General features: G+C 47.7%; 1 protein-coding gene across 2 annotated transcripts in view; it reads left to right on the forward strand.

The window, feature by feature from the left end:
• SNX1 (sorting nexin 1) overlaps positions 1-25,119 on the forward strand; it is a 749,531-nt gene that overhangs the window by 595,120 nt on the left and 129,292 nt on the right. For both annotated transcript variants that reach the window (XM_078684988.1, XM_078684989.1), the window contains exon 11: positions 10,213-10,418. In XM_078684988.1, coding sequence (XP_078541114.1) covers positions 10,213-10,418 — 206 coding nt within the window. The remainder of the gene's footprint in view (positions 1-10,212; positions 10,419-25,119) is intronic.

Here is a 25,119-nt window from a genome sequence, read left to right on the forward strand (position 1 = left end):
TTCGGCGCGCATCCGGCGCGCCCGCTGCGCCGTCTGGCCGTAGTGCACATTATATAGGGTGAGAGGAGGGTGGGAGTCCGGCGCGACTAGAGCGCTCCCCCAGCCTCACCTAAGATGGCGCCCACCGCCGCCGAATACCGATTCAGAAAACGGCTGGGCGAGGCAGGAAAGAAGAAATAAGCGTGAGTAGGGTGTCAGTGTGCCTGCATTAACAATTCCCAAAATATCACACTGTAAAAGCCCCCAATATAAAAACACAATAGGTTTTAGCAGCTCCTAAAATGCTTTTCCAAGGTCTTTCCCTCAAGGTACTGTCTGACAACAAGCTCGCAGCCCTAGTCCCCTCGCTAGGGAGAGCTTCGTAAAGGCAACGCGGTCGCCAAAAAGCCAGGCTAAATACTCAGGGAGGGCGGGAGTCCGGCGCGACTAGAGCGCTCCCCCAGCCTCACCTAAGATGGCGCCCACCGCCGCCGAATACCGATTCAGAAAACGGCTGGGCGAGGCAGGAAAGAAGAAATAAGCGTGAGTAGGGTGTCAGTGTGCCTGCATTAACAATTCCCAAAATATCACACTGTAAAAGCCCCCAATATAAAAACACGATAGGTTTTAGCAGCTCCTAAAATGCTTTTCCAAGGTCTTTCCCCCAAGGTACTGTCTGACAACAAGCTCGCAGCCCTAGTCGCCCTCGCTAGGGAGAGCTTCGTAAAGGCAACGCGGTCGCCAAAAAGCCAGGCTAAATACTCAGGGAGGGCGGGAGTCCGGCGCGACTAGAGCGCTCCCCCAGCCTCACCTAAGATGGCGCCCACCGCCGCCGAATACCGATTCAGAAAACGGCTGGGCGAGGCAGGAAAGAAGAAATAAGCGTGAGTAGGGTGTCAGTGTGCCTGCATTAACAATTCCCAAAATATCACACTGTAAAAGCCCCCAATATAAAAACACGATAGGTTTTAGCAGCTCCTAAAATGCTTTTCCAAGGTCTTTCCCCCAAGGTACTGTCTGACAACAAGCTCGCAGCCCTAGTCGCCCTCGCTAGGGAGAGCTTCGTAAAGGCAACGCGGTCGCCAAAAAGCCAGGCTAAATACTCAGGGCGGGAGTCCGGCGCGACTAGAGCGCTCCCCCAGCCTCACCTAAGATGGCGCCCACCGCCGCCGAATACCGATTCAGAAAACGGCTGGGCGAGGCAGGAAAGAAGAAATAAGCGGGAGTAGGGTGTCAGTGTGCCTGCATTAACAATTCCCAAAATATCACACTGTAAAAGCCTCCAATATAAAAACACGATAGGTTTTAGCAGCTCCTAAAATGCTTTTCCAAGGTCTTTCCCCCAAGGTACTGTCTGACAACAAGCTCGCAGCCCTAGTCGCCCTCGCTAGGGAGAGCTTCGTAAAGGCAACGCGGTCGCCAAAAAGCCAGGCTAAATACTCAGGGAGGGCGGGAGTCCGGCGCGACTAGAGCGCTCCCCCAGCCTCACCTAAGATGGCGCCCACCGCCGCCGAATACCGATTCAGAAAACGGCTGGGCGAGGCAGGAAAGAAGAAATAAGCGTGAGTAGTGTGTCAGTGTGCCTGCATTAACAATTCCCAAAATATCACACTGTAAAAGCCTCCAATATAAAAACACGATAGGTTTTAGCAGCTCCTAAAATGCTTTTCCAAGGTCTTTCCCCCAAGGTACTGTCTGACAACAAGCTCGCAGCCCTAGTCGCCCTCGCTAGGGAGAGCTTCGTAAAGGCCTACATACCTTAAAATGGCTGCCCTGCATTTACAAAGCCCAGAGAATGGAGTCCTGGGTTTGTAGCCATGTCTCTGCTTATGCTGGGACACCCACACACTTGGAACCATGCACCCTGCCCATGGGCTGTAGGGCCTACCTTAGGGTGACTTATAGGTTTTGAGTGCAGTGACCGCGATATAAGGTAAACCTTCTATCTAAAATGAAAGGTGCATGCACCATTTCACGCAGGCTACAATGGCAGACCTGTAGGCACAGTTTGCATGGGCTCCCATGGATGGCATTATACATGTTGCAGCCCATGGGAGACCCCTAGTCTACCAATGCCCTGGGTACCTTAGTACCACATACTATGTTTTAATGTTTTATTGTTGCTGGAAAAGTATAGTAACGTAGGCAATTCTCTGCTGGACTGGCGTCCGCATTCAGCCACTATCAGCGCTTATGCAACCTTTAAATGAAAAATTCCCCTCTTCACCTCCCTCCTTACCCTTCCTCTCCCCCCACAGGTGCCTATGTTATTAGTGGTGCGTCATGGAATTGCAGCCTTTCAGACATGTAGACAATCTAGCTCGGGTGAGGGGGTGATTCTGTCAAGCGTAGCGACCTAAGGTATCTGGGACATGTGAGCTCAGTGAGTTCTTGCGAGAGAAGCCTAATAAAAGGGCGCCAGGTCTGTCTGAATGCGTCCCCTTTAGATGTAAGTGTCAATGACAGCCTCTCCATCCCCAGCAAGTCCCAGATGTGTTGTAGCCACGACAATCTAAATGGGGTTTTGTCTGTGCCCCATAAGACCAGTATTGATGGGTGCACTGCTCTCAGAGCCAGTGTAATGTGTCTGCCTCTCCTGGACTACAGTGAGTAGGTTATCGGGTTGGGGAGACCAAGGACTATATAGGAGGGGAATCTGGGGAGTTGCGTGCCAAAATGAGTGTCGACTTGTAATGGGATCTCTTTCCAGAAGTGTGCTGGCCAAGAGAATGTGAACCAGGGTTCCTGGGGAATCCTTGCATCTCCAACATTTATCCTCACGGTCTGGGTTGATTTTATGTACACAGACTGGGGTTCAGTACCAATAGGAGGCAATCTTCACTGCCGTCTCTGTGCTAGAAGTGTTGGATGTCGTATATCTCGCCCTATCGTGTATGTCCCTCTACTCCTTCTGTGTTGGATGACGTCCCAGTCCCCTTTTCCACCGTGACTTTGCAGAGGATTTTGTCATGTTCTGGCCCATCAGAAATGTGTATATATCAGAGACTAGTCGTTTGTTAGACTCCCTACCCAGCAGCCACTGCTCAAAGTTAGTTAAATGTCATTGTGCCCCTTTCATCAAATCAGAGCTCATAACCCAGTGTCTGATTAGTGTGCAATTAAACCTCTTGTTTTCGTAGAGTGTAAGTTCTGCTTTCATGGTGTCGAATGTGATGGGACCCTCCTTGTCGAAAAGGTGTCCTATAGATCTGCACCACTGCTTCTGCCAAGCGATAAATGCAGAGCGGTTCAACCCCGGTGCTGGGTTTTTCACTAGTGGGATCAATGGGGAGGGGAATGAAGTTTTGCCTGTCCCGATCGCATCTCAGACCCTGAGTGTGGGCATAGCAATAGCCGATATGTACATGCTAGGCGGGTGACCCACTTTTTTCAGGAAGGGGATCTTCAACAAGGAAGTTCCTGCTAGCGCCCTGTTGATCAACAACCAAGATTTTTCCGATTCTGAGAATGACCACTCCACTATATATCTAAGATGTGTGACCTGTTAGTTGTGCAGTATAGAAGGGATGCCCTTTCCTCCCTCTCTCGGGGACCGCCAACTTAAATCACTCCTCATCAGGGTTCCTTATATGCCCAACTAAGGTCTGAAAAGCCCTCTGTAGAGATTGTAGTGCTCCCGGTGGGGCCCAGAGTCAAAAATAGCTAGACTATTCTGGGGAGGGCTGTCTTTTTGAGTGCTGCAACGTGCCCCATCCATGACAGCTGGCATGGCTGCCAGCAGGCCAAGTCCGACTTCACTCTATACACTTGTTCCCGGTAGTTGAGTGCCACTGCCTCTGGAATAGTCAGGGCTAGTTGGATCCCCAGGTACCAGATGTTAGCTCGCCAACTAATTGAAAACGCCTGTGTGAGGTGTTCCTGTGTCGTTTGAGAGGCCGTTAGGCTCAATGCCTGCAATTTAGTAATATTAATTTGAAGGCCTGACAATGCTCTGAATCTCTTGACCTCCTGTAGGAAACTCTGGAGTGTTTCCCATGGATTATCAGACATTGTCAGATGCTCTTCTCCTCCCAAACACACCTCCCTCACCTCCGGATTGCTCCATGTAAAGTGCGAATAAAAGAAGAGAAAGAGGCCTCCCCTGTCTCATGTTCTGCTGGATTGGGAAGTTTTCCGAGTTCCTGCTATTTACTGTGACCGACGCTCAGGGACTCTCATATCCAGTTAGCACCCACGAACAGAACCTGTCTCCCAATCCAAAACAGTGCAGCACTTCTGCTAGATAGGGCCAATGCACCCTATCAAATGCGTGTAGCATTATCTCTCGCTGAGAACCGGATGCCTTGTCTATAAGGTGGAGAAATCTCTTGATATTGTCTGTGCATTGTTTATTGGGAATAAACCTGGACTGGTCCGGACCGACCATTCCTGCCATGCATGGGGCAAGTCGAGCCACTGGAATCCAAGTGAACAGTTTTGCATCTACAGTTAAGAATGATATTGGTCGATTGGATCTACATAATTTCCTGTCCTTGGCCATTTCGTAATTGCTGTGATAGAGGCCTATAACATTCAAGGAGGAAGAGTCGATGTGCCCGTGATTGCATTAAAAACCTTTGTGGGGGCGGGGAGGGAGGGGCTAAAAGGCCATAGAATGTTTTGTAGAAGGCTGCTGAAAAGCCATCTGAGCCAGGAGATTTGTTAGGTTTTGATCTAGAAATTGCAGATATGACTTTCTCGATTCTGAGGCAAATTGAGGCCCGCTGTTTGTTCCGCCATCAAGCTCGACACCCTAGCTCTTTTCAAAGTAATCAGAAATTGGCTTGAAAGGGAGCTCTTTATAAAAATGATCCAAATCTAGCTGCCTCAGCTTCATCGCCCTCTATTACTCTCCTGTCTGTTTAGTCAGGGCCTCAACAGTGTTTGCCTGTCGTTGCCCTCTAAGTTTGTCAGCTGGTAATCTCTCGCTCTTGTCCCTCCCATGTACAATGCGTGTTTAAGACGTAAAACCGAATATTCCGCATGGTCCAGCCCGGCCAATTGTTTCCTGGCAGTCTCTAATTGTCTCCAGACCTTCTGAGCCCCAGTGCGTTGATGTATACGCTCACATTCCCGTACCTGTTGGTAGAGTTGTGCCTGTTTGTCACACCTGGCTTCATTATCTGCCGCTGATATGGCGATTAATATGCCACTGACTACCACCTTCAGGACGTCCCATATCATTGCGTGTCAGGTTTCTGGGATAACGTTCGCCTCTAGGTAACACCTAATCGTTTTCTCTGTCTGTTGGACATTTCTGGGTGGCGTAGTAGTATTTCCTTCAGCCTCCATGTGTACTCAGTACTCAGCTTTGAGGTGGGAGAGCGAGGTCTAACTGGACTGTGGAGTGGTCGGACAGAGCCCAGGGTTCAATCTCTTCTGTGCATTGTGCCTCTTGTACCTCCCTAGAGCCTAAGAGATAATAGAGTTTTGCATTGTGTCTATGAGCATGGTTGTAAAAGGTGTAACCTCTTGAATCCGGGTGTTCTCGCCACAGATCTCTCAACCCCAGTTGCATATCGGACCCCCTGAGGGGTGGAGCTGTCCAAGTCATTTTGAAAAACTAAGTTTAGGTCACCCCTGAGGATCACCAATCTATCCTGCGTTGCCATTATTTCATCTTGTAAAAACTGTTCCTGCTTCTCGTTGGGAGCGTAGATAGAACCCAAAAGTATGGAGTGTGGGCCAAAGTGTAAGCGATATCCCAATAGACGACCCCTAATCCCCGCCACCTTTATTCCAACCTTACCCTGGAAGGAACGCAAGAATATCATCGCGACTCCTGCCATTTTTTGTGTCATACAGGAGAAAAACTGCTGTGGAAAGGCTCAGGACTTGAGCCTGCTCCAGTCCTTGCGCAGGAGGTGTGTTTCTCGTAAGAGGCAAACATCCGCCCTAGACAGTTTGAGGTAGGACAGTATCACCTTTTCCTTCATTTTAACTGCGTTGTTCACACCCTTAATGTTGAGGGTTAGTACCCTCAAGTTCTTCGTTGACCTTGTCTTGTCGGAAGTCTTGGGCGCTCCCAAGTTGCACCTATAGTCCCCTTTTCCACTTTCCCTTCCAGACCCCAATATAACGTGTCACAATCCTGAAAAAAGGGGGTGCTTTAGCTCCCTTTCAGGCACCCGGCGTTCGGCCAGATCTAGATGGTCTGTGCCATCTCCCGACCCAGACACAACCAACCTCTATATCTTTACAATGTAGCCTCGGGCAGAAGCACTCTTTGTGTTGTCCTCAGCAAGCTTGTCCAGAAGAGGTTTCGGTTCTGCTGCCATGGTCTCTTGATCAGGTCCGGAGCCTCTGTTGCCTCTGGGGACCCTCAGCCACCTCCACTTGCCTTCTTGTCTCTGCCTCCTGGTTTGAGTGCTTGGTCGGGGCTCCTCTGGGTGATCTATCTGAAGCAGTTCACACACCTTGGGCAGGTAACAGAGCTGACGAAGTTGTGCCTGCCACGAAATACCAATCTGAATGGGTGGCCCCATGAGTAAGCTACTCTTTTCTCTCGATGGAACATCGTGATTGGTCGAAACTCACGCCTTTTTTTTTAGTTTTGTTGTCGCCAGATCCTGGTACAAGTGGATGTTCTGGCCCTGGAAATAAATTGTCAGTGACTCACAAGCCTTTTTAAGGACCTGTTCCTTCAGGGTGAAGCTGTGGACGCAGGTTAGGATATCTAGTGGGCAGTTCTTCCCTGGATCCCAACCGCCCACTCTGAGGCCTGTAAAAAAACAAATTGTTTCCACTGGTGTGTCGCCTAGAATATGTGTGAACAGGTCCACCATGTAGGCCTCAATGCTTTCTCCTTCTGCATTTGTAGGTGCTCAGTGTATTTGGATGTTATTACAGCTGGAGCGATTTTCTAAATCCTCTTTTGTGCCTGCAGATCCAGTTGTTGCTCTGAGAGGCAGATGATTTATTGTTGCAGGTGATCTATTTCTTCATCCTTTGTTGTGTCCCTCTCTGCCAGTGTGTCAACTTTGTCTCCAATATCTGTTGCTTCCTTTCGGACGGCCTGCAATTTGCTTGTAAGTTTTCTTTTAACGGCTCGTAGGTCCTCTCTCAGGCCTAGGGAACAGAATCTCCAGATAAGAAAGTGTGACTGGGGCTTCTGGATCCTCCGCTGTGGGGGAGGTCCCTCTGCTCGGGCCTCCTTTGTTCTTAACTTCCTGAGAGCCCCCCGCTTTGGTGAACATGTCTTTAATTGAGCCCCCCTTCTTCGCTCTAGAAGACGACATTATTTCTATGTGGACCATGTTCCTATAGGTTAGGGAGGCGCGCCACGCTGTACCCCGGACTCACTCCAGATGGGCCCCCAACATTCAGCAGGAATAGACATAAGGGCGTCTGTCCCCTCTCTGCCGTTTGAGGCTATTGCAGATTGTATCGAGTGTGCATTGTTGTGTGGGTTTGGTTCTTCTGGGGAAAGCGCGGCTGGAGTGTGTTTAACCCTATGAAGCAGTGCAACTTTGTGTGGGGATCCAGCAAATTTTTCTCGGGTCTGGAACCAGGCCTCCAGACAACCGCCGGCTGCGTGGTGCAAGGTTTCGGCACCGCTCGCCCCCTTTGCCATGGACCCCACGATGGTCCGGGCCGCACTGTACTGCGTGTTCCCGCTTTGAGGTCTCACTGCAGCCCAGGTACTGTTATGGGGTCTTCGCTCCTCTAAGGGCCCCCGTGGTCTGTGTTTCTTACCTACACTCTTTCCTCTGCAGGGACAATTTGCGCCCAGTCTCCTCCTCTCCCCTCTCAGGCTCTAGATGCTGGGCGCACTTTGGCACTGATATTATTAAACCTCAGTGCCACATTTGATACGGTCTCCTATCCAATTCTGCTGTAATGCCTAAAGGAGGCAGGCATAGTGGGCTCCGCCCTAGATTGGCTCACTTATTTTCTTTCTGAGACGATGTTCCAGGTGACAGTCCCCCTCCCCTGACCCCCCCCCCATCACCGCCGGTGTTCACACCATTAAACAGGGTGTGCCACAGGGCTCATCCTTGAGCCCATTGTTATTTAATCTGTATGTCCAACCTCTGGCCGCTGTTGCCAGGAACAGAGGGCTGACTATTGTCTCCTATACCGATGACACACAGTTGGTAGTGGCAATCTTGGACGACTCTACACAGGACGCTCCCAAGTTTCGGAGCGAACGTACATCCATCGCTGAGTGGATGACTGCCAACTGTCTCCAGCTTAACGCCAGAAAGTCTGAGGTGGTGTTGGTTGGGAAAGACTCTGGGCTATGGTGTGAGCATTGGTGGCCCGCTGCCCTCCCCTCCTCCCCCCGCCCACAAGCAGGTGGTAAAAAATCTGATGGTGTGGTTGGACTCGGGCCTCAGTTTTCAAGTCCAAACTAAAAAGGTGGCAGGGACATGTTTCAGGCTACTCCTGGGGCTCAAACCTTTACTGGGTTTTTTTGACCTGTCAACCCAGCAAGTCATCATCCAGGCCTCAATTTTGTCAAAACAGGATTATGCCTACTCGCTCTATCTGGGGACTAATAAGGCAGAAATGTTGAGACTATAGAGGGTCCGAAATTCGGCTGCCAGGACCCTTCTCGGTTGCCCTAGAGCGTGTTCTGCAGCAGATGCCATTCGCTGGCTGTACTTGTTGCCGGTGGCCAGGCGGATAGAGTTTAAAGCTCTCTCCACGGCCTTTAAGATTCTGAAATTTGCCTTCCCTAGGATCTTGGCAAACCTGCGTTTGCCCTATGTACGCACCCGCCAACTCCGCTCTTTGAGTTGGTGGTACCCCGGGTAAGGAGGATGCTCGCTAGGGGGGGTGCTATTTTCACACCATGGCGGCAAAACTCTGGAACTCTTCCTTTACAGACCCGCAGCTTGAGCAACTACCTAGCATTCAGGAAGGCAATCAAAACACACCTCTTTTCTTTACCGTAGGCTCTAGTTCTCACCTGGGCCCCCGTTCTTTCACTGCTGTCAGCGCCGGGACGCCTCTTTGCTGGGGCAGCTGTGCGCGATATACAATTTTATAACATAACCATAAATGGCACACTGTCCCATTATTAATATTATGCTTCCCTTCAGGCCCTGAGGTCTGGATAGGTCCCCCCTCCACTCTGTGTGCTGGGGGTGTCAGCGGTATATAGTACACGTGCCTGCCACCTACCTGGTCCCTCCCAGGACTCGGTCTACTTGATTGCCTCCTGCTGGTCCTGGCGTGCTTAGGAGCCTCTGCGTGTAGGTCCAATCGCCGCCTCTCCGTTCTGTGTCAGTTGTTCGCCGCAATAGCCCAGTGCCAGCGTCCGGGCCCGATTGGCTAGTGTCTTGTCAGTGGTGGCAGCACCCCACCATCTGCAAATCTTGATGCGGGCCTCCTCCTCTGTGTCATGGACCCAGGAGTTGCGGGGACTCCTCTGGTCGTTCGGTTCGTTGCCCAGAGCCGCAGTTCGCTACGGCACGGGCGCACCCGCCCTCTGCAGCTCACTGTCCCTTTGAGGGCGGGGGGTGGGGGGGTCACTGGTCTACTCCCCAGCTGTCGCTATATCTTCTCCCGACAGGGTAACAAAGTGTCTGGGATGTGTCGGGTGCTCCGTACTGGTCAGTCAAGTCCGGAGAGATGACTTCTTTGGCCGTTCCGTTCTCCAGGACTTTCTGGTGTGATCATTGGTTCGCAGACCACCAATACCGGTTGGTATTGCTGGGGTACCGATTCTGAGGTAAGGAATCTAACACTAACCTGTTCCTTTCAGATGCACAAGTTACTTACCTTCGGTAACAATATATCTGTAAGGAACAGTAGTTAGTGTTAGATTCCTTACCGCCCCACCCTTCCTCCCCGTTCTGCGAACCGATATCTAGTGTTAAGGTTTATCCCTTTGAGGGCCCTAGTTTCATGGCATGTCTTTTTTTATCATGGCTCTGCGTTTCTGGCACAAAAAAGCTGTGTATAAGAACTGACGTCAGCGCACGAGGGCGGCGGCTAAGTACTCTGACGTCATCCCGGCGACAACGACGGTGGACGCGGAGCCGCAAAAGACGCCTACTGACGCGCAGGGGTACTGCTACGCAAAACTTTCCAGATCCAGTCTGACGCCTGGGGATATTCTAAGAAAAGGAATCTAACACTAACTACTGTTTCTTACAGATATATCGTTACCGAAGGTAAGTAACTTGTGCATTATGTTTGTGGTAAGACTGAAAATGCTTTATAGGCATAACTTACTAAAATGTGAAATGCGCACCTACTTACTTTCATTTTCCATTGTTTCAGAGTTGGCACTGAATACAGCACAGTTTGCAAAGAGTCTAGCTATGCTTGGCAGCTCGGAAGACAACACAGCCTTATCTCGAGCACTCTCTCAGCTAGCTGAGGTTGAGGAAAAAATAGAGCAGCTGCACCAAGAACAGGCAAACAGTGACTTCTTCCTCCTTGCAGAGCTGCTTGCAGACTATATTAGACTTCTCTCCACTGTCCGTGTAAGTGAAAATAGACAGTACAGTTTGCATGAGTGGAAGGCTGAAATATTTTGTTTTGGAAAATTCACTCATTAGTGTACATGAAGTTTGGGTCAAACCTTTAAACAGTAATAATCTAAAGCATATTGTAAAAAAGAAATAGAGTTTTGTGTGAAAAAGGACACTGACATACATCACCTGAAAGCCCTACATCCAAGTTTATTATATTGCATTACCCCCTACAGCCATGTCACTTAAGCCTGGATGTTTGGGCACCCTGTTTTCTGAAGATTAGCAAGAATTTCTGTCATGGTAGGTGTTTTATTACTGAAACATCTTCTACTATACCTACCATTTTTCTTGTGTTCTCTATTCTTCGTATTCTTCTATTATAGCTCAGGCAGTCTGTACTGAAACATTCTAGATTCAAACCACGTGTATTTCAAAAGGCAGTTGCAGCAGTTGATATGCTCGAGTACTGTATGTCCTGTTTAGGGAGCAGTTATTGTTTCCACACCACGAATCATTCATAAAATCCCTTGATTTAATACCAAAGCTGTTACCAATGAGAGGATGGTTGGAAGAGGCTCACCATATTGAAAGATATTGAATAGCACTACAGGCCCACTTCCTGTCTTCAATCTCTACTGAATTTGAAGACAGAACGGTTTCTCCCATTTTACAGCTTTACAGATTCGCTGCATAAGGATTAATTCAAGCATGTGCATCTTTAAAAGGAGCCAATGCTGGCGAACTTTAGTTACTAGTAAGTAGCTTTTTTTTCTCAAACATGAGGAAACCTTTTCTTCAATCATGACACTTGTGCATGACTAATTAATACATGCCCACCGGCAGTGAAGGAGGTTTTTCACAACATCTGTCATACCAATACAGTTCTTTTCTCAATATATTTAGTTTCATATGCATTGCCTTTGGTAATTTACTACTTCACTAACATGGCAACCTAGTCTTCATATTGTATTCAAGTTGAGCTCCAGGATTTCAGCAAGTCAACTAGAAGTAGTAAGGTTAATGCTGGGCGCCTTGTTGGGGACTATCCTCTTCTAGTAAGTACATCAATTTGAGTCAGTGAACAGCGTCTTGGTGCATCAACTTTAGTGTGATGTCATTTTTTTGAACTGGAGGCCGCTATTTTAAACAGTAAACCCAATACTAATTTCAAAGTATGAGAAGCAGATGACGCAAAGCCTCATTGAGTGTTTTACAGACTGGTAGGACAGGATACATATTCCAGGTATGTATATTGGCGAGGTGCAGTATAGGCGCAACCACTTAGACCAACTGCTCCATAGTGTACTTCACTTTTCTTGTTTTGGACTCCTGATTAAAGGGATACAGTGCACCCTGCCATACATTATAAGGATATTGCAAGTCACCGAAGAGTTCCATAACCAAATGGAGAAACGAGGCCGAAGGCGGAGTTCCTTTATAAGGTTATGGAACTCTGAGCTGACTGACACTATCCTTATGTATATACAGTCCAACTTGTGGTTAGACTCACGCACTCACTGGTACACTTGGTAAATTAAATTAAGCTTATTTAGCGGTGTTGGTTGGTGAATCCTCCTGAGTATGAGAAATGGAATTCAACAATGATGCGCGGTCCCCAGGTCATGGGGGGGGGGGGGTCCCCAAACTGCACTCTAAGACCACTTTGAAATAAAGTTATGCAAGATATATAAAGTTCATCACAAGAATTCTTTTTATTTGTTTTCTTTTCTTTTCTTGACTCACGTTCTTTATTCATTTAGTAATATCCTTTTCAATTGATTCTGGTCGAACTCCTGTCCGTAACATAAATACGAAGTTACGAAGACCGGTTCCCGCTGTGCCATAGTGGTTGCATAACTTCCTTTACACCAGTATTTGAGCTTTCATAGATTCCCATAGCTTGTATTATTCCCCGTTGTCGGAATGGAAGCCTCGGTAAATAAAAAATAACATAGCAGTAGGCACAAAAGAGAAAGAAAGGCCTCATCTCATTTTGTAGCATATCCACCTCTTTTTGTAAAAGAGACCAAAAACATACAACATCCAATCAGATTAGCCTCACCCCATTGAACCTTCCTTAGAGAGCCTCAGAGCCTCAGATTTTCTACTGCACGTTGTGCTAAGGGAGTCTCCACTGAGCTCTGCTCAGATTTCTCTTCAACTTTTGGATTTCAACTGTATTCTCTTCAGGACACAAGTTCTAGGTAAGATAAACATAAGGGTCCATGAGGGCCGTCTTTTTACCTGGTTCCAGAAGCTAAAATCTAGAACAGATCCAGTCTCTAGTATGACAGTGATGAGGCCTCATAGCTGTGTCTTCTTTAAGATCTGAAAAGCAATATGATCTCACCCTGCTTCTTGTGAGCAGTGCACTCAAAACGCCTTCAAAACACCTAACTTGGGTCTGACAGGCGCAGTCCAACTGAATCTTTTCACTGAGGTGTAAAGGAGAGGAAGGAACTAACAAAGGAAATCCCTCAAAAAGCCTCGAAGAAGACTGCCCAGGGGTCTGACAGGCGCTGTCCACCTGAATCTCCTCACCGAGGTGTAAAGGAGAGGAAGGGACTTATAACAGGAGAATCTGGTGTGAGGGAGTCTATCTAAAACCTCCTCTGTTCCTTGTGAGGATCGACAGGATAAAAAAGTCTCCATCGTCGACGAACATGTCAGCGTTGACGACGATGGCAGTGTCGACGACGAGAGCGTCGACGGCGATGGCAGTGACGACGACAACAGCGTCGATGACGATGGCAGTGAAGATGACGACGGTGTCTACGACGATGGCAGTGACGACTACTACCGCGTCGACGATGATGGCAGTGTCGACGACAACAGCGTCGACGGCGATGGCAGTGTCGATGACAGCACCGTCGACGATGATATCTACATCGTCTACGTCAACAGTCAACGACAGCGTAGACGGGAATAAATATAAACATTAAAAAAAATATTTCTACAGGAGAAGAGAGGAAGTGCCTCATGAATCTGGAAGTAACTTCACCTAGCAGGGTGACCCCTCAATTGCACTCTCACCTCCTGCAGGAAGAGGACTCTAATGAGGATGGTCCATTCGGTTAGACCCATAGCCCTTCAGAGCTGCACATTAAGTACCAGGAGAAAGATTCTGATGAGCGATATGAAATGAAACAGGTTTACAATCCTCTCCAGGACTACCATAGAGATTATCAAAGTGAGTATGGTCTGTATGCCGTCCTCCTTGTTTTCGGGTTTGCAGTGTATGCTGTCAGACTTTAAACGGAGGTATCCAACATCAACTGCAGCTCTGGAACTGGACTCAGTTCCCATTGGGCAGCCCTCTGTGTCCTTCACACCCCGGGTACCACCACTGCCACTGCAAAGAATAGACGATCCTCCACCAAAAGGAGAGGATGGAACTATTATCCATCAGGATGCTTTGGTTGATGACCAAGGGGATACATATCTTCCAGACCTGCAGGCGGAGTGAGATGCTTATTTTATCTGTTCTGCTTCACCGGTCCCGGTGGATTCTCCTCTGGGGATATTGTTTTTTTTTACACAATCTGATAAAAAAAAGGTTGGACAAGAGGTTTTGATCTACCTGAGGATAGCCCTGCTTGCCTGGTAAACCTGCCTAAACCGGACTCTGTAAATTCTCAGGTGGCCCAGAGGAAGTATAAGAATCCTGCAGCACCACTTACAACACCCCTAGATAAAGAGGGTAGGCATCTGGATAACGCTGGAAAGAGGTTTTCCGCCACGTCTAGTCTTCTCGTCAGGGCACCCAACGCTTTGGTAATTCTTGGTCGGTATGATCGTCAGATGTGGGGCGGTCTTTCCCCTTTTTCAGTACCAGTTGCCAGGGGATTCTAAGGTGGAGGCAAAGAAGATTCTTCCTTAAGGAGAAAGATCATCTTCCAAGATAATCGACGGTGCAATGGATATTGCAAACACGGCCTTCCGTTCTCTGTTCGTTTCCAAGGCTGGCTTTGTGCTATTTGGTTTCGCCCTGAGGTCCAAATAATATCTTGGATTTTCCCTTTGATGGAGAGGCACTCTTCGGGAAGCATATCGATGAGCTTCTGGATATCAAGAAGGATACGGAGACCGCTAGATGTCTAGGGACCCTACTATACAGAAAGGTCCCCTTTCGAGGAGCTAGGGGCAGAGGCCTTCCCTCCTACAGAGGAGGTTATCAACAACGCTTTTCTACCTACTCACAAGCCTCTCAGTCTTACCGGCCACTATGTAATCAGCACCCAGGCCAATTGCCGTCTTTCTCTCACTCGAATTTTAGGGGACGACCAGGGCGCCAGGGGAAGGATTCCTATAAGCGCCAATAGCGGCTTGCTGGCTCTTCCTACTGCTCCTTCATCCCCGGTATCACCAGGGGGGGCAGGATATCCCAATGCTTTCGAAGCTGGCAACCGATAACATCAGATCGGTGGATTCCGATTGTAGCTCATGTTGGCTATTCTCTGGAATTCCAACATCGACCACCATCCAAAGCCCCGCGAGCCACTGAATCAAAACATCTTCATCTTCTACATCTAGAAGCCCATTAACTACTCCTCAAAGGAGCGATAGAACAGGTTGGTCTCTCTCAACGGGAAGTTGATTCTACTCCCGGTTCTTTCTTGTTCAAAAGACCGTAGAGAAGTTGAATCCTATTTTAGATCTGAGGAAGCTCAATACCTATCTCATCGAGCTCTCGTTGCGGATGGTCTCCTTACAGAAAATTCTGCGGCTCCTCAATCTGGGAGGTTACATCTCCACCTTGGACCTAGAGGGCGCATACTTTCATGTCACCATCCACCCTGCACACAGGAGGTTGTTTACGCTTTACAGTAGCCAAAAGCCACTTCCATTTCAAAGTCCTGCCTTTCGGACTCAGATCCGCGCAGTGGATATTCACAAACGTCCTGGCCCCAGTCGTAGCGTTTCTCAGAAAACAAACACTAGAAGTGTTTCTTTATCTGGACGACTGGTTGGTGAAAGCACTGTCTTCTCAAACAGCATCGGAAGCAGTCTAAAGTTGTATTCAACTCTTCAGTCATCTGGGACTCAGTTCTCTGTCCTTTCAGGTCAGTCAAGTTTCTGGGGGATGTTCTGGACACAGCTTGTTTCAAAGCTTTTCCATCAGAGGAAAGGCAGCACAAACTGATAACCTCCGCCCGTCGATTACAAGCAATACGGCCTCTATCTTTTCGCCTTTACAAATCTCTTCTAGGATCGATCTTATCTTGCAATCCCTTAATTCCACATTGCAGGCTACAAATGTGTCCGCTCCAAGAACAGCTGGACTTGCAGTGGCGTCAAACAAAGCTTTTTCGATGACAAAATCATCATTACTCCTCTTATGAAAGAAGCGGCCAGCTGGTGGAGAGTCAGCGAAAACCTCTGCCAGGGTCTCACCTTCACAGTCACTCCAGCTCCCCTGATACTTACCACAGATACCGCTCTGGAAGGCTGGGGAGCAGTCTTGCAAGACCTTCAAGTGAGCGGCCACAGGCGGCCCGAGCAACGCCTCCTTCACATCGACCTTCTGGAGCTCAAGGCGATTCGTCTAGCTTTTCAGGCTTTTCTTCAGAGAATACGAACTCCACTGTCCTGGTCCGTACAGACAACACGACAGCCATGCACTGTGTGAACAAAAAAGTGGAACGAGGTCACAACTACTTTACAGGGAGGCCCAGGAGATTTGGAAATGAGTGATTCTTCACCAAATCACTCTTTCAGGGAAACATCTTCGGGGTACCCTCAACACGACAGCAGATACATTGAGTCGTCTGAAGTCGGGCTGTCACGAGTGGGAACTGGACCAGGGCACTCTCGAGAGAATTTTTCAATCGTTGGGGTACTCCGTCCATAGACCTGTTCGCCACCCCAGAAAACAGGAAATGCCGTTTTTACGCAAGCAGGGAACACCATCAGGGTTGTTGGGGAATGCTCTTTCGATGGCCTGGTCAGGCGCATTTGTTTACACTTTTCCTTCAAATCCCCTAATTAAAAGATTAGTCAGGAAACTCTAAACAGAACCCTGCACAATGATTCTGATAGCGCCAGCGTGGTCACGCCAATTTTGGTTAACAGAGATTCTCCTGCTCTGCCAAGATCTGATTCATCTGCTGCCCATTCCTTCTCTATTGACGATGTCCCAAGGCCAAGTGGTACATCCGGACCCGAGCTCACTTCAATTGACAGCGTGGCTCCTGAAGACCGAGAGTTTCAAAATGTAGATATTCCTCAGGAATGTAAAGAGGTACTAGCTCAGGCCCGTGCGCCAAGTACGAATAAGACCTATTGTTCAAAGTGGAAACATTTCTGCTTGTGGTGTCGCCGAGAAAACATTCATCCTTTCTCTTCTGCTCCTCATCAGATCTTACCTTACATTTTGCCCTTGGCCAAGTCAGTTCTCGCCCATTCTTCTATCAAAGTGCACCTGGCGGCTATCTCTAGATATAGACGAACGGCTTCTGGCCCTTCCCTCTGGTCTGCAAGAATTGTCAAACAGTTTTTAAGAGGGCTCTTTAGGGTCTACCCTCCAATTCGACCTCCACCTCCTAGGTGGCAACTCAATTTGGTTCTTGATCAACTCATGAGTCCTCCTTTTGAGCCTATTCATAAGACTGATCTTAAGTTTCTTTCATGGAAAGGGGCCCTCCTTCTCGCATTACTGTCAGCCAGGAGGGTTGGCAAACTTCAAGCTCTATTAAAGAACTGTTCTTACAGTTTAAAAAGGGCACTCTTATTCTGAGGACAGATCCGGAAATTCATCCCAAAGGTCCCTTCGGTTTTTCATTTGAATGAGCCAGTCATTCTGAAATCTTTTTTCCCTCGACCTACAACTCCAGCGGAGAGGTCTCTCCATTCCTTGGCTGTCCACAGATGTTTAAAAATTCTATCTCCAACGCACCAAGAGCTTCAGGAAAACTACTCAACTCTTTGTTGCTCTTAGTGCACCGCGCAAAGGTTTTCTCCTTTCAAAGCAAGGAGTTTCACGTTGGTTTGCCAGTGCGATCCACCACTGCCACTAAGCGGCTGGTAAGCCACTAGAAGGACGTGTCCGAGCGCATTCAAAAGGATCAGTTTCATCATCTACTGCTCTTATCGCTGGAGTTCCTATCAAGGACATTTGCAGGACAGCTACATGGAGCAGTGCCCATACTTTCACGAAGCACTGCTGCTTGGACTCTTCCACACGGAGTGAGGCGGCAGTGGGACAGTCAGTCCTGAGGAACCTCTTCCAGTAAGCGGTGAGCTTTCCCTTCTAACCCTCCTTCCTGTTATTGCACATTTTGTATCCAATAATGTTTACTGACTAAGTTTGACTGTCTGGTCATTACTTATGAGGATATGGAAACAAGATTATTCCAGTATTTATTTTCCAAAGTGTGCTTTGTTGCTAACAGCTAGCTACTCTGATACAAGCTATGGGAATCTATGAAAGTTCCAACACAGGAGTAAGAAATCAAGTTACTTACCTGTAACTTTGGTTCTCCAGTATTGGTAACTTTCATAGATTCCCATGCGCCAACACTCCTCCCCTGGGAAAGCTCAGCCTTCAGCTAATGTGGTTACTGTTACACAACTGCTACAAAAATCTGAGGCTCTATGGGGTGAGGCTAATCTGATTGGTTGTTGTATGTTTTTGGTCTCTTTTACAAAAAGAGGTGGATATGCTACAAAATGAGATAAGGCCTAGGCCTTTCTTTCTCTTTTGTGCCTACTACTATGTTATTTTTTATTTATTGAGTTTCCCATTCCGACAACGGGGAATGATACAAGCTATTGGAATCTATGAAAGTTACCAATACTGGAGAACCAAAGTTACAGGTAAGTAACTTGTTTTCTTCAAAGTGGTCTTAGAGTGCGATTTGGGGACGACCCCATGACCTGGGGACAGTGCATCATAATTGAGTATCCTTATGTATACCAGGGAGTACTTTATCCCATATAATACATGGTGACACCATCACCTTTCCCACAAACTACTTAAAACTTTGGTGCGTAGCTCTTTAATACGAAAGAGCAAGCATGTTTGCATGAAAAACTTGTTAGATATTTGTGTCAAACAGATATTAGAGACAGTTCAGCACAAGTCAGTTTAAAAAAAAAAGGCTGGAGTAGCTCAACATTTGTAGAAAGATGCAGAAAGATTCTAGCTTTTCTCCATCTAAGGACTGCAAAAAAATAAACTTTCTCTCTGTTTGTCATTTTAATCTATTAATATAGTGCAGAAGAAAGACAAGCGACTTTTCCAGCACAAATCTTTTTCTTGATTCACATGCTGTGCATTAATCTGCCAGCCAGTGGTTGGGTCCTGAATTGACTTATTTTTATTTTGGGCACCATCGACCAACATTTGGTGGGATGTCAGTCTGCTAATGTCAGATGGCACCCTGGATGTTCCTGTGCATGTTTGCCATCTTCAGATTCTTTTTTCTGCAGTTGGGTCTGGAAGCAATAGAGGCGCTCCAAAGGTTTTTGGGAAATATCTGACGTTTTTAAAAGAAAACATAAATTCGCCGAAGACCGCGAAGAAAAGAGGCAGAGAGAGAAGGATCCTTCAATCTCCCCTTCCCACGGGGTCCCTGCCGGGAACAACCATTTGGTCGTAGAAGGAGTCAAGGTAGGAGACATGGGCAAAACTCCCTTTAAATTTTGCTCCAACTACCACCAGAAGTTCACACAGAGTCCCCCTTCACCCCACAAACAAGGATTACGAAGCCTGTACTTGATTCATCTTAAAACCTTGAATGAACACAGAAGACAGACGCTGGAATTTGACCACGTCTGGGCCAGCACTTGCAGAGCAGAGATGTTCCACAGAGAGCAGGAAATGGCCAGCAACAACAACATCGAGGAGGCCGAGATAGTCCACAGAGGATCAGACGTATAAATCCTCGACAAGAACACTGAGAAAAAACAGGCAGAGACGTAGGAGGCAAGAGAGCCGTAAAGAAGACCCAGGAGGTAAAAAAAGTGCCAAAAGGCCCAGACCATTAAACCTCCTGAAAAAAGACCCCAAAAGGCAACTTTGCATTGGTTAAAACATCGACCGAAAGATGCAAAAGATGCCCATGGATCACAGACCAGGGATATCAAAGACCCAGGTGCTCGAGAGAGCGTAAAAGGAAAGAGCAAGGCAGATGCGGAACACAGGGCGCAGGAGGTCGAGAAGAAAGAGAAGGCTTGAGGCAAAAATTGCGGTGCTACTTCAGCAGGAGGAGGAGTACGGCGACTCTTTAAAAGAATATCGAATTCTGCCAAAACCTTAGACGTTCTAGGAGGAAGAGGAAGAATCCGCGATGGAGGCTCCAGCAACACTTGATCCCCATGAGGAATAACTCCAAGAGGAGTTGTATGCGCCCAAGGGGCTTGTTGAAGGGGCAGGAATCGTAGGTCGACTGCGAAACTAACTCCCCCCGAAGAGGAGGTGAAGAATTACCGCTTGAGGCCATCACTACCTGATGACCTCACAATGTAAAACATCATCATCAGGAATGCTGCCAAAACGTTTTGGGTACAGCTAGAAGAGGAAAAATGTAAATGTAAATGTGGGTGTACTTGTAAAGCGCACTGCGACTCCATGGAGTATCCTGGCGCTGAAGACCGCTGGGGAACCCGTCCTGGTTTTCGCTGCGAGATGGTCCGTTTCTGGGTATCTCCAAAGTGAAACCAGGCATCCCCGGCGTCTGTGGGGGGCCGTTGTAGAGATGAGGCAAGCTTAATGCCCAGAGTTGCCGAGTGTGTTCCCTGGTTAGAGTAGGCACCGAGACTAGAATTATCGAGTCCGTTTTTGACCCTGGTCCACGACTGCTGTTTCCTTTTACAAACTTTAATGCCTGCCAACAAGGGAAACCCGTAACTGCTAATGCTTCCCAGCATTTTGGATCAAGACAAGGAGGCATACAAAGAACTTTGCAACAACTAAAGCAATAACTGCCAGGGTCGAAAAGAAATGCATAGCCTCGACACAGGTCCCGAAACACATTCACGGTAATGTGCCCGCAGGCTCAATCATTGTGGTTATGTCCAGAAGGCCCAATAACACTCATAGTTCCAACAGGACCACCACCTGAGCAAGAGGCTTGATCTGGTGGTTAGAAAGATGGAGGGAGAAGCAGCAACACTGTGATTGATTGCCAACTTTAACTACCTTATGAACAGATATGGACATCAGCAATGGAATGAGATGGAATCCCTGATGGAATACAGAAAAAGAGCAAAAGCAGTCATGCAGGAAGGACAAAATGTGGCCAACACTTTCCTAAATTCAGCCCTATATGCGGCAGACACTGCCAGCAGGCAGTTGTGCACGGGAAGAACTCTCAGGAGGCATGCCTGGCTAAGAATATCAGTAGTTAAACCAGATGTTCAAGCATCTATCATTAACAAGCCCTTCACAGGAGATGTCCTATTTGTCCAGACTGACGAAGAGTCTACGTCTGTGTCTTTGTGGGGGTATTTGTAAAGTGCACTGTTACTCCACAGAGTGTCCTGTGGCTAGGCTGAAAGGTTGCAGTATGGGAAAGACAACTTAGGGGCAAGAAAACAGCTATGTTTTCAGTTTTTTTTCGAAACAAGGGAGCAGATTCAATGCTTTTCAAATGAAGAGGCATTTTGCTCCCGTGGAAGGGCCCCAGGAAGGAAAGAGACTTACCACCTAGTCTGGACTTTTTAAAACAGGGGACATTGGCCAACAACAGATCAGCGAAGCGTAGGTTTCTATGAGGACCGTTGAAGGAAATCCTATGTTTGAGGTAGCTAGGTCCTTCCCCGTAAAGTTCTGTTCGAGGCATATGAGCTGCAGATCGTACACTTTGCATTAGATCTCCACCTGGTGTTGGGCTCGGATGATTGTAGGTTGTTGTCTTCTTGGAAGAAGTCTTTGTAGTCACGAGATAGGTGACTCCTCCCTTGGACAATACTGCGCATGGGCATCGGCTCCATCGTTAGATTGTTTTTTCCGCCACTGAGTTCGGATGAAAGTGTCTCCGCTCCGGCTAGAAAAATACTTTTCAGCAACTTCGAAGCACAAAAATTTCCTAAACTACTTTCGACATAGAGTACAATAACTTTCGACGTCATCCGCTCCATTCCGGTCATCGCCGCGGGCCGTTGGGCCTATCGACTCCGTGTGGCCTACACCTCATGGACAGAACTCCGTTCAAAAGATCCCCGAAACGTAGAGCAAAGTTCCCACATAGCGACCACCACGAGGTTTGCAACCTCTGTCTATCACCGGAACACGACGAGTCGACCTGCACAGTTGTGCCTCATTCCGATCGAAGAAAACTATCCGGGATCGGAGGGCCTGCGACACGAAATGAGGAGATCAGCCCCAGAACCGGAAGATATCTTAGACGACGAAGTTCTACTCGTCCCCGAAGGAGATTCGCCTGATCTCCAGATCGTATCAGAGGCAGACGACTCGGATGACTCCTTTCCATCGGGTCAGCACGTGAGTACTACTGCCCCTGCACCACATACACTGCTCAAACCGAAGACAAAGGTCAGCACTCCGCCCAAAGGGCCCAGTCGAGACCGATTACCTGCTTCAAAAGCCCCGCCTTCCGGCCCGGCTCCGAAGAAACAAACTAAGCCTTCCGGTGCTTCGACACCGAGCAAGCCGCATGTGCCAATTCCACATATTCCTTCGGCACCAAAACCCAAAGATCTTTCAACACCAAAACCAAAAGACCCTTCGGCACCGAAGCCTAAAGACGTACCGGCACCGGAACCTAAAACTGCACCGGTGCCGAAACCGAAAGAAGTCCCGGCTCCGAAGCCGTCTACTTCTAAACATAAAGATGCGAAGCCAGCGTCCGACGCCTCGAAACCGACGAGACCAGCTTCTGCACCAAAAACACCCTCTTCAGTGCCAAAACCCACGGGGCCTGATTCCGAGGCTCATAAACCCTCGACCACGCCTAACAAGCCGAAAAGAACACCTTCGGCACCGAAAACTTTGCCACAGGACGTTTTAGCACCTCCCAAGGCTAAAGATACATGGCAACCTCCGCCGGAGCCGAAAAAATTGACGCCTAAGAAGGTTGTAGATGAGCAAGACCTTTTTACACCAGATCCTCGACAAAAGAAGATCTACATAAACCCTAAGACAGGTCATGTAGATGCTATACCTCCTAAAAAGAGACCAGCAGATGCTCCACCCACACCTGTAGTACCTGCCAAGAAAAAGGACTGTGCAACGTCTCCTATGCACCCTCCCTCTCCTATACCTCCTTCCTCTCCTGTTCTTCCTCACACTTCACCTCAATTCTCTCCTGTACATTCTCCAGTATCATCACATTAACCTCAGAGTACTGATGATGAATACGATATAGGTGGAGGGGAGGATATAGGAGAACCTGATTCATACCCTGTAGATGAGGGTATATGGGATTTTTCTAACCCCAAAAATGTACCATGGGATTTTACAAACCCACAAAATGTGCCCGACATTCCTGATCCACAGTCATACCCAACCAAACCTTCTCCTCCAGAAGATATTGGTTTTAATCATCTCCTAAACAGAGCTGCTGTTAACCATGGAGTGCCAATGCATTCTGATGACATTGAATATTTTCTCCTAGATACATTTGAAAATTCACAAAGATCTACTCAAATTCTGCCTATGATTAAGGGGGTCATTAAGCATGCTCCAGAAATCTTTAAAGATCCTGTACGCACTAGAATAGTAAATCCCAGAATTGAGAAGAAATATAGGCCTGCACCCACAGATCCAGTCTACATTAAAGGACACCTACCACTAGATTCAGTAGTTGTGTCCAATGCTAGGAAAAGGGCAAACTCTCAAACCTCTGGTGAAGCACCCCCACCTGACAAGGAATCCAAAGTTATTGATGCGTCAGGTAAAAGAATAGCTGCACAATCTACAAATATTTGGCGTATAGCAAATACACAAGCCCTCCTCTCTCGTTATGACAGGGCTCATTATGATCATTTAGAGAAACAACTTGAGCACCTGCCAGACCAGTATAAAGATCAGGCTACAGACCTTATGCAGGAAGGCAAACTAATATCCAATGCCTCTATAAAATGTGCACTAGATGTCGCAGACACAGCATCTAGAGCTGTAAATACCAGTGTCGTACTCAGAAGACATGCGTGGTTACGCATTTCAGGGTTCAAACAAGAAGTGCAAACCACTATTTTGATCTAACAATTTAATCAGAACCAATTATTTGGCCAGAAGTAGACACTACACTTGAAAAGATTAAAAAAGACACGGACACCGCCAAGTCTATGGAGGTTTTACAGTCCACACAAGCTAGAGGTTCCTTTTGTCGCTCCTTCTATAGAGGAGGCTCCAAGCAAACTGGAGCAGAAACTACCACATCTTTCAAGTCACACACAAAAACATCCTCAAACAAGGGATATTTTAGAGGAGGATACAGAGGCAACAATAGCAAAGGAAGAGGTCGCGGTAACAACAGCAACCAATCCTCTTCCGCAACAAAACAGTGACTTCCCTCTGCTCCCCAACAGCATTCCACTCCTTTAGGGGGCAGATTAACGCAGTTCCTGCCTGTCTGGCACTCCATTACAACAGACAAGTGGGTAAGACAGATTATCCAACATGGCTACTGCCTAGAACTTACAGCAACCCCTCCGCACATACCTCCTAGGCAGCGTCCAATGTCCACAGACCATCTGACTCTGCTTCAACAAGAAGTTCTATCACTTCTACAAAAAGATGCTATTCAACTAGTTCCTTTAGAAGAACAAGGACCAGGGGTTTATTCGCTGTACTTTCTAATTCCCAAGAAGGACGGGACACTGAGACCAATTCTCGACCTCAGGCCACTCAACCAGTACATTCAGTCAGATCATTTTCATATGATCACTCTGCAACAAGTGCTCCCACTACTGCAGCAGGGCGATTTCCTTTCAACATTAGACCTAAAGGACGTATACTTTCACATTCCTATACATCCTGCCCACAGGAAGTATCTAAGGTTTGTAATACAAGGTCAGCACTATCAGTTCAAAGTCCTTCCCTTTGGAGTCACAACAGCACCTCGAGTGTTCACAAAGTGCTTAGCAGTAGTAGCGGCACATCTCAGAAGACAGCAGATTCATGTCTTCCCTTATCTGGACGATTGGCTCATAAAAGCCAAATCATTCAACCAATGTGTCCAACACACATCAGACAATTCAAACATTGCACAACTTGGGGTTCACAATAAACTACACCAAGTCGCACCTGCAACCTTCGCATGTACATCAGTATCTAGGAGCTACAATAGACACTTCAACAGCCCTAGCGTATCCCAGCCCAGCCAGGATACAAAGCATTCAAGCATTAGTTTCCACTTTTCACCAACAACACTCTCTCCAAGCCAGAGTGTTCATGAAACTAATAGGCATGATGGCATCTTGCATCTTCATAGTACCACACGCAAGATTGCAAATGCGACCATTACAGGAATGCCTAGCACAACAATGGAACCAGGCTCAAGGTCAACTAACAGACCTGGTGTTGGTGGACAGCCGCACACATCGCTCTCTGCAGTGGTGGAACACCAAAAACCTAACAAAAGGGCGGCCGTTCCTCGAGCCTGTTCCACAAGTAGTGCTCACTACAGACGCATCCCTCACAGGATGGGGAGCCCATCTCTTTCATCATACGACTCAGGGTCAATGGAACAACCAACAAAAACGGTTCCATATCAACAATCTAGAGCTGCTAGCAAAATTCTTA

Source organism: Lissotriton helveticus, chromosome 3_2 (assembly GCF_964261635.1).
Source record: "Lissotriton helveticus chromosome 3_2, aLisHel1.1, whole genome shotgun sequence".
NCBI classification, from domain to species: Eukaryota; Metazoa; Chordata; class Amphibia; order Caudata; family Salamandridae; genus Lissotriton; species Lissotriton helveticus.